We start from the raw sequence: 12,425 nt of genomic DNA on the forward strand, positions 1-12,425 counted from the left end.
CTTTTCTGTTGCAATTATTTCCTGTCCATCCCAATTTTGCCCGTATTCATCAGGAGTGTATGATTGACTGATGACATGAACACAGCTTTATTAACAGCTCAGGGTGCAAGTTAGTCCTCTCCTACTGCACAACAAAAAGAGCTGTATGCCTGAGCAGCCACTGTTATCTGCCACATACCTCCAATTTCCTCCTCTCCACAAATTCCTGCTCCTCTTTCCCAGCTGGTTCCCCCCTCCACCATCTCCAATCTTTCTGCTCTAATATATTTTTTTTCCTTGTTTATAAGGAAAGGAGTGTGTCACTCATTTATTTTGCCTCAACCAGTGAAACTATTCTCATGTATCACTATGAGCTCTTCTGTGGGTGCCACATTAGAACAAAGGGGAGTGACTTTGATTCAGAGAAGGGCCAGAGCTACCTCCCCCTTTTAATGAAAAAACAGAAGAGAAAGAAAGAGTAAAAATCAGGGGTAAAAGGATTCTGGACTTGGAAGTGCAGAGCCAGATCTTCTTCCCCATCCAGATTTTTGTGAGAAGGTGCCCAGTTTCTTATGTTGCAGTGTACCCTAAGTCAAAGATCACCCCAGCTCCTCCCCAGCTGTGTGTACCCCCACTGTTGTCTGAAATTTGGTAAAAAACAAGCTTTAACAGCTCATTTTGAGTCCCAGCATGTCACTGAAATAGCAATACATGAAGTTGAAAGCCACATTAGCTATCATTTGCTTTTAAGAATCAGCGGGTTTTCTGTTGAAATATCTACATCTAGATTGGTGGAATTTGGGGGTTTTTTAAATTGTGCAACCCTGAATCGCCTAGTTCTTTTTCTAAAGCCTGCATTTTCCCTTCCCCAAAACACTGGATGTTCCTTTGTTCCACCTCCTTTGAACCCATTATGAGTAAAGTGTTTGAACACTAAATCCAAGCTGTGTCCTGAGATGGTGTGAGAATTTCAGCCTTCCCCCAGCGGTACTTCACGGGGGCAAAACCCGCTCACGACAGCAGGGGCAGAGCCAGCCGCGGTTTTTCCGAGCTTTAATTGAGCAATTCCCTCATCAGCTCTTTACAACCAAACGGAGAGAAGGCGGCTGTAACTCACCTCTCTTCAAACCCTTAGGGCAGCCTGGAAAAAAACCCGGACAGCAGGAAAACCTCCCAAACCAGCAGCCCTATAACCACTCCCGCCTGAAAGTTTGGTTTTCACAGCACGGACCACCGCTCTTACAGCATCTGTTATTTTCAGGCTGAAACTTAGGTACGAAATGTGTAAAGGCGCAAGAACATAGAATTACCTTATATATACCATGATGCAAAGCATCTGTGAGGGACTGCACGCGAGGACAGCCCATATTTATATGTTTAAAATAGGTCCGTGTGTTTGTTCACGGAGGGGTGCGTGTGCCACGGGAACCCGGTGTCCCGGCGGGTGCGACACAAACAGGCACAAAAACAGAAACTCACACAAACACACACATTTATACAAACACACACATTTATACAAACACACACGCAAACACAAACACAAACGCACGATCTCGGCCCCAGGAGCGAGGCCCCGGTCGCTCCGGGACTGCCCCGGCGGGAGAACGGGGACAGGCGGCACTTCCCGGAGGCGGCGGCCGCTCCTCGCTGGCGAGGGCTGGGCTGTGCCGGGCTAGGCTGGGCTGAGCTGTGCCGGGCTGGGCTGTGCCGGGCTGGGCTGTGCCGGGCTGTGCCGTGCCGGGCTGGGCTGGGCTGTGCCGGGCAGCCCCGCCGGACCCTTTTCCCCGGCGGGCAGGGCAGGGGAGCGGAATAGCGGCGAGGGGCCGAGCAGGGGAAGGAAGGACCGGTCCCGGCGGGGCGGGGCGGGGGCCGTGCCTGGCACCTGTGCGGCGGGCGGGGCGCTCCGGGCGCGGCTCGGCCCCGGCGCTGGGGAAGCGGCGGAGGCGCAACAGGTCCGCGGAGCCGAGCCGAGCCGAGCCCGGCCGTGCCCATGGCCGGCCGCGGGCCCGAGCAGGGCTACATCCGCACCGTGCTGGGCCAGCAGATCCTGGGCGAGCTGGACAGCTCCAGCCTGGCGCTGCCCTCCGAGGACCGGCTGAAGCTGTCGGGAGATCGCGCCGGGGAGGAGAAGGCGCTGCGGATCCACCGGCAGGTCCAGCAGACGCTGGCCAGGAAGAGCCGGGGCTCGCTCTACAATGGTGAGTGCCCGCCCGCCCCGCGATGCTCTCCGGGGACGGGGAGGGACCCGGGGCCCGGCTCCGGGATGGGACCCCAGCCGACCCCGTGGCTCCCCGGCCCTGGGGCGTGCGGACTGCTCGGGCAGGAAATCAAAATCGTGGCTCTGTCCGCTCTGCTTTTATTCTTTTCCCACCGCCGCGGGTCAGGAGTTTCTCCCTCCCAACCTCCGCCGTACTCGGTGTGTGCCGGGGCCGCTCCAGGCTCTCCGCTGTCCGAGGGGGAACCGAGCTGAAATTCTCCTAATCCAACAGCCGCTTCATATGCTTATTTTAATGCCTTTGGCTTTACCCACTGCTCCTGTTTGCGAAGTAAACTGGGAAGAATCGTAGAAAAAGTTTTGCCTTGTTTAACCGTGAAATTAAAAAAAAAAAAAAAAAAAAAAAGAAAGTTTGGAAAAGTAACTCTAGGAAAGGCATGAATGGGAAGCACAGAACGATAATGCTATCAGACATTATTTACCCAGCTCTTTGACATGCGTGCTGCAAACTGACGTCAATCATCCCTCGCTTCCCAGATCTTGTAGCCAGAAGGCCAAACCCGCCAGGAAATCTGCAGCCACACCTTGTGCCCCAAGCAGAGCCCGGCCACAGCACCAAGGCACCACAGGGTGACTGCCAGGCGCTGAGGGTTAAAGGCAAGATACTCAAGGGGTTAAGTCTTAACTATTCATGAAAACTTTATATACCATGGAACTTTAATTTTGTTTTTAAATGGGAAGATATGACTGACTTGCAGGCTACATGCCCTGTTGCTCCGTTGTCCTTAAAGAAGTTGTCACTCTTCATTTGCTAAAAGCTGTGAGACAAAAGTTTTTATACCCATACTTCAGTCATCTATCTTAAGAGTCAGGCAGACAAATATTTTCTTGTTAATTGTCTGTTTTCTATTTTAAAAAACAGCTCATGGCAAAAGTGGACATATTCTGCTTGTAGAAATCAGTTGTCCAAATCACATTAACGGGTGTGCAATGTGCAGATAAACACGCAAGTCTTTAGCTTGGCTGTTATCATTTAAGTACAGATTCTAAACACTTCTAGGGTAGCTTAATTTCTTTTTCTCTCAGCAGAGAGCCTGCAAAAAGCTTTTTAGGAGTAGTTTATAAATGATACGGTGTAGTGAACCTGAGCTAATGCCTCTAAACCATGCATAAAATGCTATGAAAACAGAGTTCCCCTGCTCTCAAGTCATCCTGGCTTCTCTGGAGTACATCAACAGACCTGATGTATCTGGGGATAGTTATCTTGGCTTGCTTTGTTTTTCTAAAGGTCAAGGATTTGATGCCCTTGCATTTCTGAGACACCAAAACTTTTAAACTGCAGGATAAGGGGTGGAAAATGGCATGTCTGTAACATGTCTTGTTCATAGAAAAAGTGAACTTTTCTTCTTTCAAACTTATTTTTGTGGGCAAGTTGCTGAACAATTTTTAGTCCCACTGTAAAACTCAGGAAAAATATAATGAAAACTGAAATGCATTCCATTAATTTATACATATGTAGAATACAAGTATATCTGTCTAGATCTTAAATATATATAATGTGAAACATAGCCAGTCTTGCATTTAACATGTTGGCTTTCCTGAAAAATATACATAAACTTGCATGTGTGTCCCAATATGCTTTCTATATATTTGCTCAAAAATGGACCATGCTTTCAGAAACATTAGAATTCTGGTGTGTAGGGAAATTTTTAAAAATATGCCCTTTTTTACATGCAAAAGCATCCCTTTCTGTGAATTACATCCCTTTTCTGGCTACATTCATCAAGGTTCTTATATTGCTTCCAGTTTCAGGGGAGGATTACAAGTATTTAGAGGGATCAGGAGCAGTCCCCTGTGACACAACTGTGCTGCCTGCAGGAGTATTTCAGACTCTGCTCAGCAAGGCACTTAGTGCATACCGAGCCACAGTGCTCACATGCATGCCTAAAATTAGCCAAGCACATAACCACTGGGTGTGAAAAATCAGTGGTAGCAAAAGTTCTTGCCCAGTGTCATCAGTGCACACCCATCTTCTACTGACTCTACTCTGACTATACTGAAACTCTGAAGCCACAATTTGTCAGCCAGCATAATTTCTCCCTAGAGTTTCAAATTAGAGGTGTCTGCTTAGCCTTCAGCACTACTTTTATATGTTTTTTTTTTTCCTCCTACCCCCATACTATATGTTGTTTCATGCCCTTTTCCCCCTTTTGGAAGGTGTGTTTCTTTCTGATAATAGAAAGTCAGTAATCTTCAGATTTGAGGATTCCACCTGCTGCCAAAGGAATGAAGTTACATATGTGCTCAGCCCTTTTCAAGATGTTGTCAAGCATTGTTAATAGCTTTTCAAGCAGTTCAACAACAGCTGCAGCTTGTCCAGTTTACCCACTGCTGAGCCTTTATAAGTTAAATCACTGCACTTGAAAGTTTTGAACAACTAAAGCAGTCATATCAAATTTCTGGATGCTGTTTAGGAATGGAAGTACAATAGGTAGGTAGTAGTAGGTAGTTCCACCTTATGAAAGTAAAAGTGGCATTTGGAATCAGAGATTTTAATGACTGGTGTTTTCTTGCACATTTTTGTTTTTTGTTTTTTGTTTCATGCACATTTTGGGAATCTTTTAAACTTCATTCTGTTTTTGAGTCCACTTGCCTCTGCTCTAGTTCCTTTTGGATTTTGATTGGCTCTTTAAGGCATCCTTATCAGATCCTGCCTAAAAAGTGAGGGCAGAATTGAGTAATTTATCACACAAAACCAAATGCCCTGATGAACTGCTGTCTGCATACTGATTCTTTTTCTAACAAGTTTTACAAACACAGTGTGTTTATTAAAAAACCAGCCAAACAAAAAAATAAATCAGAATTAAATCTTATGTGATTTCCAAATAAAAAACCAGCATCAGATATAAGACAATGGAAATCAGAGACTTATTTATTCCTCACATTTAATAATTTCTAAAATTCCTAGTATTTTCTTGTTACAGTTGCTGTTAGGGACTCAGGGCACTTTTCTGTCCTTACCTTCTATTTTTCAGAATGCTGACATATTAACTGTTCCATTTTAATTTTCTGTTTCTATCTTCTGGGATAAGGAAGTAGAAAAAATATCTGCGTTGACTTTCAATTTTTATTGATGTTGTTACATTCCTCTGCTTTCAGAGCCAGAAGAAATCTTTTTTTTAAATTTGAACCCTTGTGTAAATGTCCTAACCAACACAAAATGTTAGAAAATCTCCTGTGGGACCAGGCACGTGCTGGCAGAGTGGTGAAGAAGCACAATCAAAAGGAAGGCTCTTTGATGTGGAGATGAAGGGATTCAGTGATGGTTTTGATATGCCATCATTAAATGTCATCACCTGAGTCCATCCTGAGTGCTGAAATACAAAAAGGGATGGGAGGGTGCCAGTCCAGGAGCACTGAGGAGTCAGTCCCCGTGGGGGAGGTGACCACCCAGGTGCCCTGAGCAGGAGTGGGCAATGAGCACTGGGCAGGGGACACTCTGGGGGTGTGACAGTCCCTCAGGTCCTGTTACACTGAAGACTGCACTGAGAAGTTCAAAGCCAGAATTTGGCTTTCATGGTATCCATTCAAACATGAAAGCACTGAAGACTCACATCAGTGAGTTACCTCTGTCTGTGGTTTAAGGGGGATTTGATACACCCAGCCCTTAGTGGAGATAATTCTCTTTTTCATCTACCAGATATCTTAGAGATGCCTCTTGTCATTGTTGCTTCTGAAAGCAAAGCAAACACTGGGGTGGTCTGTCTGCAGCCATGGGCAGGGATTGCTGGGGAGGAATTCCCAAGGCCTTGGGAGGTGTTGGGCTTGTCACCTGCAGGGGGACAAAGGAGCCTTGAGAAGACAGATGGGATTTCTGCTCAGTCATCTGTACAGCTGCTGCCTCCTGATACCGGAATTATTTTTTCTGCTCTCAGAATTTTCTTGTAACTGTTGCAATATCAGGTGACTTCTGCACAGCTTTTATTTCAGGTGTGGAGAAGAGCAGAGGGGTTCAGTTTGCCTCTTCCACTGAGCACATCCAAGGTGTTCCTCTGCTGTTTTAGCTCACACTGACAGCAGAGAGGGAGCTGATAAGCAGTTCCACTCCGTTGCCCACACATGGGTGTCTGATGCTGTCTGAGATGCCTGAGTTGTCCAAAATACCCTTATGGGTTGACAGACATGATGCAGGGCCTGCAGCAAACCCATTTTTTCCTGACTGGCTGCTGGAAATCAAGTGTGGTGTCCTATGGCCTCTCAAGTAGTGTTTGTCCCCTGTGGATGAGTAACTGAATCATGTGCTTATTTCCTGAGGAGAGAGTTTTTGTGAGACTTAAAACACTGAGAACCACAGTCAGAGAGTACTAGTCCTCACAGTAAATAAGACTATAATATAAATTTTAAATATAATAATTCTTGTATTTTTAAAATCAAAGCACAAAACATTGCACTGGGTGTGTAAGGTTTTTGTAGTACAGTGAAAATAAGCTGAGGGAAGCCTTGCTGGCCCAGGCAAGTTCTGATCAGGTCACCTATCCTTCATCTCATAACTCTTGTTCCCACTTTCTCCTTTCCCACACTGACTTTTGGCACAGGTAACCAGCACACAGTACCAACCAGGCCTTTTATGTCTGCCTAATAAATCTACAGGTAAAAGGCCAGCAGAATAATTTACTGGTGTGATAAGAGCAAGCAAGACATAACTGCAAAGTGAAATTCCATGGGTTGACAAGTACTGTGTTTGTCTCTGAAAGAAAAAAACTTTTACTGATGGATAATTCCACAGGGTATGGAATTATAGGGGGACTGCTTGAAAGATAATTGCAAGGTACAATTTTTGATTTACTCTATTTTGTTTTTCTAAGAGGGAACTATTAGATTTGTAGTTTATCCTCAGCCAGGTAATGGGTGGCCTTGTTATTTTTAACTTGTTCTCTTTTTTGTATTTTTATTTTTAATGAAGACAAGCTTAGAGTTACCTAAAATATACAAAAATTACTTGCTGAAAGGGCCTTTATGCCCCAAGTAGGAAACTGAGAATACTTTCTCACTAAGTACAGTAAACAGGAAAAAAAATGCAAACTGTAAAGAATCAGAAATTTATGGGTATTTATATTTCATGATTTATTATATGAAAGTCCTTTAATATGCAGCAATGAAGAAAGTGAATCTTTAAAAAGCCAGCACCTAGCTGAGATGGACTCTTACTGGGCACCTGAAACAGAACATTGCCATGGGAATGATATGACACAAATGAGCCATCCATATAAATCTGCAGTTTGGGATGTTGGTGCACATTTCTGTGAATTTTTTGCAGTATAAAGAACAATTCACTCCTGCCTCTTTCTCATGTGCTCAGGTAACCCTTGGGCTATGGTAACCTTGTCATGTCAGGAAGGAATTATTACAATCCAAATCATGAGTTTGACCAAGCTGCACCATTCCACTCTCATGACACAAAGTTACTGTGAATGTGTCCTAACAAATCACCTCATGCATGTTTAAATCTGCCAAAATGAGAGAATTGGAAAGTATGATTATACAAGCAAAATTATTGCAATTTATGTTTGCATTAGGCCTCAAATTATCACATTCTGCCATTATATTGTATTTTACTGTGTTATGGGGTACACAAATTTGATCTTCAGCAGTTTGGGCAAGTCAGTGATTGGTTCTTTAGATTTCTTCTCTGTAGTATCTCAGGTAATATTTGCTGTTTTGAAAATTGATGGCCAGTTAACTTCTTTATTGACCAGTATTACCTGTTCAGCCTAGTAGGCCCATTTATGACTGATTTGAGGTCTTGCTTTCAACTTCTATTTCACCTCTTTAAACCTGTGTTGATTACATTCCTATGTGCAGATTCTCATAGTAACATGAGAACCTTATAAATAATAATTTCATTAATATCTGTTGCTTTTAAAATTTTCCTTAATAGAAGCACTCACTCTTTGGAAATGAAAAGAGTGAAAAAAAGGAACAGCCTAAAGGTTTTGTGGGTCTGTTGGGGGTTTTCCTGGAAGAAATAACTACAATGTGCTGCTCTATTTTCAGAGCTGGGTCATGGAAAAAAAAGAGAGTAGATAACCAGATAAATTGTGGATCTTTGATATTATTTGTAGGATTAGTGAACCCTTCAGGTGCAGATTTGAAGTGCCACTGGAAACCCCAACTTTACAGCACCATGAGCTGTAGAGTTTGTTCACAGACACTTTGTGCTGCTTGGGTGGAGCACTGAGGTCAGTGAAGCATTATTTGCTCCAATACACTGTCATTAAATTGGCACCTGAGGGAGAGGAAACAGCAGCAGCTGAGGCAGACAGCTGTGAAACAGAGTCTGTACTCAGTGTGTGCTGTTTGTTTACAGCTGTACCTGGTGAAATCTGCATCTCTAGTGTGCACAGTAACAGATAGGGACATCAATCTGTGTCTCTCAGCTCCAATCTACAGCTGAAATTTTTTCATCTCTCTGTATGTAGTCAGCCAGGGTAAACCATGCATTTATATATTTGCATGTGCATTCAAAGTGGTTACAGTGAAAAATAAGTGTTCTTGGTTCAGTTATACTGTTTCTCAGCACTTAATCACTTTGTTATCTGGGATATTTAAAATATCAGCTTACTTTGTTAAAACATTTTTTGTAGCTGCAGGAGTCACTGGACTCCTAAAAGCTAAAAATAACTCTTAAGCAAAGTACATAGGGAACTGAAAGAAATGGCTTGTATCCTTGGGAAAATGCAAATATCCCTCCATCATTTCCCTGGTTAATTTTCAGCTGTCATAAATGTCAGTGCTGACTGGGGCCAGTATTATGTATCATGCTTTATCAGAATGCCATGTTTTGGTAGGATCTGACTAACACTGCTCTTTGGTTCCAGGCAGCCTGCACCGTGCATCCAGTGTACCAGAGCGTGTCTATAACATGGGCATCACTGAGACTGATTCTGCACCAAGGTCTCCCTACAGTTTCTCATTTTACCAGGCAAACCAGGTGAGGAAAGGAAGACAATGAGTTGAAATAAAAATAGTAGCACACACAGTTTATTCATTTTGTTGCCACAAATAACAGCATTTAGGTGGTGTTATGAGGTCCGTTTGCTTGTTTGTTTTCTTCTTAAAGCCTGATTTTTAGAAAATGAGGGTTTTACAGTGAAATCTCTTCATGTTCTCCCTTCCTTCCAATGACTTCAGAGCCCAGTAGCCAAATTCAAGCCAATCATACAAATGGGCTGTCTGCAGTGCTGTTGGGTTTGTGAGCATTGGCATCAGGGTAGAAACAGAAAAAACATATTTACACTTCACTGAGGCAAAGGCTGTGACAAGTCAGACCTTCATCCCTCCCACCAGACAGTCAGCACATCTGTACCTCAGGGTGGGCAAAGGCCAGGCTGCCCAGGCAAACAGAATTAGGCATCCAAAACCAAAGGAAAACAGATTGCTTTAGTTTCACAAATCCTTTAGTTTTCACAATGTAGAGTGGTTCCTTATCATTTTAAATTCTCCTGTTGTAACCTGTTTTATCATTATAACAATTCCAGCAGTACAGTCCTTGCAATACAATAGTGTTTCTAAACCATCTAATCATAAATTCTCTTGTTATTTTGACCAGCTTTTCTTGGGGTCAGGGCCTGAATGCTGAGATAAATAATTGGTTTTCTGCAGGGTTTTTGACACAGCTCATAATTGGTTTTGGACCTGTTTGAAGGAGGGACTGGGAAATTAACACAGCTTAATAGCAACGCTCCTGCACAATCAATTTAGTAAACTGAAAGCATTTTGGCTTGAGAACAGAAACATTTATTTGCTAAATAACTATGTATGAAGAGGGCAATTATTTCCTAATTTTAGACTACTCAAGAATGGTGTTTTGTCATTAAAAGCAAGAGCCCAGCTTTTGACCAGGCAGTGAAGCAGCTCTGGCTCTGTACAGGGAGAGACAGAAACATTTACCTAAACACATTTCATTCTCTGTCCTCCCACCCTTTATTCTCACCTGTCCTGCAGTCCATAATATTTGACCTGAATTCGTTCCTTCCAGAAGACAGCAACAAGAGGAAAGCTGGAGGTGACATAGGAATCACAATTGGACAGGCAGGGGGTGGGGAGAAAAGAGAAAAAAGTGTAAAAGCTGGGAAAAGCCACAAGGTCTAGTACTTCACAAAAAATGTTAATTACCCCCAAACAACAGATAAAGATGTCCTTGCATAGCTTCTGTAGAATAAACAGATACATCCAATGATCTTTGCCTGAGCCTGCTAGTTTCTATAACCTTTACTCCCTTTGTGATTCAGCTATCACCCTCAGGATCTCCTCAACAGTGAAATGAAGGGAATTCAGTGTGGCATCTATCTGCTGAGCACTGTTTCTTCAATTAAAATCTTGTGTAAACTTCTCAGTTTACCTTAAAAAATGCCTTTAATATTTCTAAACTTTAATACAATGTGGAGCTATGGAGCTTTCTTTTATGGTTGTATGCCCCTATGCTTACTGATTTTTTTTAAAAATTGGTCCACAACTCCTGTATTTCAAGGCCAGATAGTGTCCCAAGTTGATTTTGTTTTGGAAGGTTTTGAATGGAGTATGCAGTCCAATACAGAGTACAAGGAAAAAGTATAAGAATCAAGAGGCCTCAAACACCACCTAAAAGTAAGAATCTTGAAGATACATTCTACAAAGAAAGGTTGATTTGTTTGGTTTAGAAAAGAGAAAATTGTAAAGCCAGATTATGATCTAATACAGTCTCTCCCCATTAGGTATAGGAGGAAAAAATAATCTAAAATTGCAGCTGTGGAATTAGGGAAGTCATTGAGATGGTGAAATGGTCATTTTAATTTTCTTGGAATGTTATACAGTCTTCTTTATTTTTAAGAGAAGGGACTATCTTTTTACCAGATCCTACCACAAATGAACACAAGTGCTAAATAACTTTATATTAATATAAGGTTATTATCAATATCAAAACACTTCAGTATAAATTTTTTTATATCTGATTGATTAATTTTCTTCTGTCTATTAGACAGCCTTGAATTTAGCTTTAGTAGCAGATGTTTGTGTTAATCCCCAAGGAGTTTCAACAGAAGAATCTCCATTAAAAATCAATCAATCATTAATAATTCTTCCCTTCAACAGAAGAATCTCCATTAATAATCAGTCAATCAAACCTGGCTTGATTGACTTATGCAACTGGTCTGAGTTCATGACAGAAGAAAGGATGCTTAGCTTTTGTCTCCTGATGTTTAGACTGTACTTCTTCCTGCCTTCATGAGGGAGGTACCAAGAAGTGTGGCAGAATCCCATTTGATTTGATGGCACAATTTTGGCAACACTCCCGTATTTTTTGTGATTCTGAGAGCAGACCATAGAATTTTTGCCTTTACTTTGTTTGGCTTGGTTTCTCTTGGTTTGGTTTCTCTTGGTTTGGTTTCTCTGCTGCTAATCCTAAATGCTGTGACCTTACTGTGTCTCCTGTTGTTCCATGCCCCCTTGGAGCAGGTTGCCTCCCCATCCTCTTACACCAACGGCTGGGGGACAAGGATTGCCTACAGGACGATGGAGGAGAGAGCTCAAAGGCAGCCTCTGAAGAGACTGGAGGTTTCACCCCAGCGAAATCCGGACAGGTTGGCTTACATGCCCAGGGATTTTTACTATGATGGAGGGATCTCAGCTGGGCTCTCCCTGAGGCACGGAGATGGCCTGAGGTGCAGTGGGACCGTGCCACCGCGGTACGCCCGCTCCGAGATCGTCGGCTACAGCCTCCGCGACTCCGTGCACAGGGGACGCTCCTTCAGGAGACACTCCCGCCCCGGGGCTGCCAGTGATGCTCTCCTTGATGGTTCCTACCCCGCTGTCCCTCTGTACCACCAGCCTGGCAACAGCCGCAGCATGAGCAACCTCCTGGAGAAGGAGAACTACCTGGCCTCGGAGAGCGCCGTGGGACAAGTCAGGTCCCCGGCCGCGTCCCGCTTGTCTCAGAACAGGCACTCGGTGAGGTCCAGCTTCTACCAGACCACCTTCAGAAACACCCAGAGCAGGAGGGAGGTTTCCCAGCCAGCTTCCATAGGCAGTGTCACTGCAGAAACGGATGGGAAGAGGATGCCGGTGACAGCTGCTGTGGCCGCAGCAGGGAGGAATGGGTTCCTGCAGAGCGAGCAAGCGACCCTCAATGGATCTCAGCTGGGGTAAGCACAGTGCAGGACATGCTTTGGCTCTGGGCTCTCACAGCTGACATGAA

General features: G+C 43.8%; 1 protein-coding gene across 1 annotated transcript in view; it reads left to right on the forward strand.

Annotated features, from left to right (window-relative positions):
* Window positions 1–1,927: 1,927 nt before the first annotated feature.
* Window positions 1,928–12,425, forward strand: part of PKP2 (plakophilin 2) — a 39,008-nt gene continuing 28,510 nt past the window's right edge. Inside the window, exons 1-3 of the mRNA XM_050970044.1 lie at window positions 1,928–2,177; window positions 9,073–9,185; window positions 11,687–12,372. Coding sequence (XP_050826001.1) covers window positions 1,970–2,177; window positions 9,073–9,185; window positions 11,687–12,372 — 1,007 coding nt within the window. The 5' untranslated portion in view covers window positions 1,928–1,969. The remainder of the gene's footprint in view (window positions 2,178–9,072; window positions 9,186–11,686; window positions 12,373–12,425) is intronic.

This window comes from Serinus canaria, chromosome 1A (assembly GCF_022539315.1).
Source record: "Serinus canaria isolate serCan28SL12 chromosome 1A, serCan2020, whole genome shotgun sequence".
Classification (NCBI taxonomy): domain Eukaryota; kingdom Metazoa; phylum Chordata; class Aves; order Passeriformes; family Fringillidae; genus Serinus; species Serinus canaria.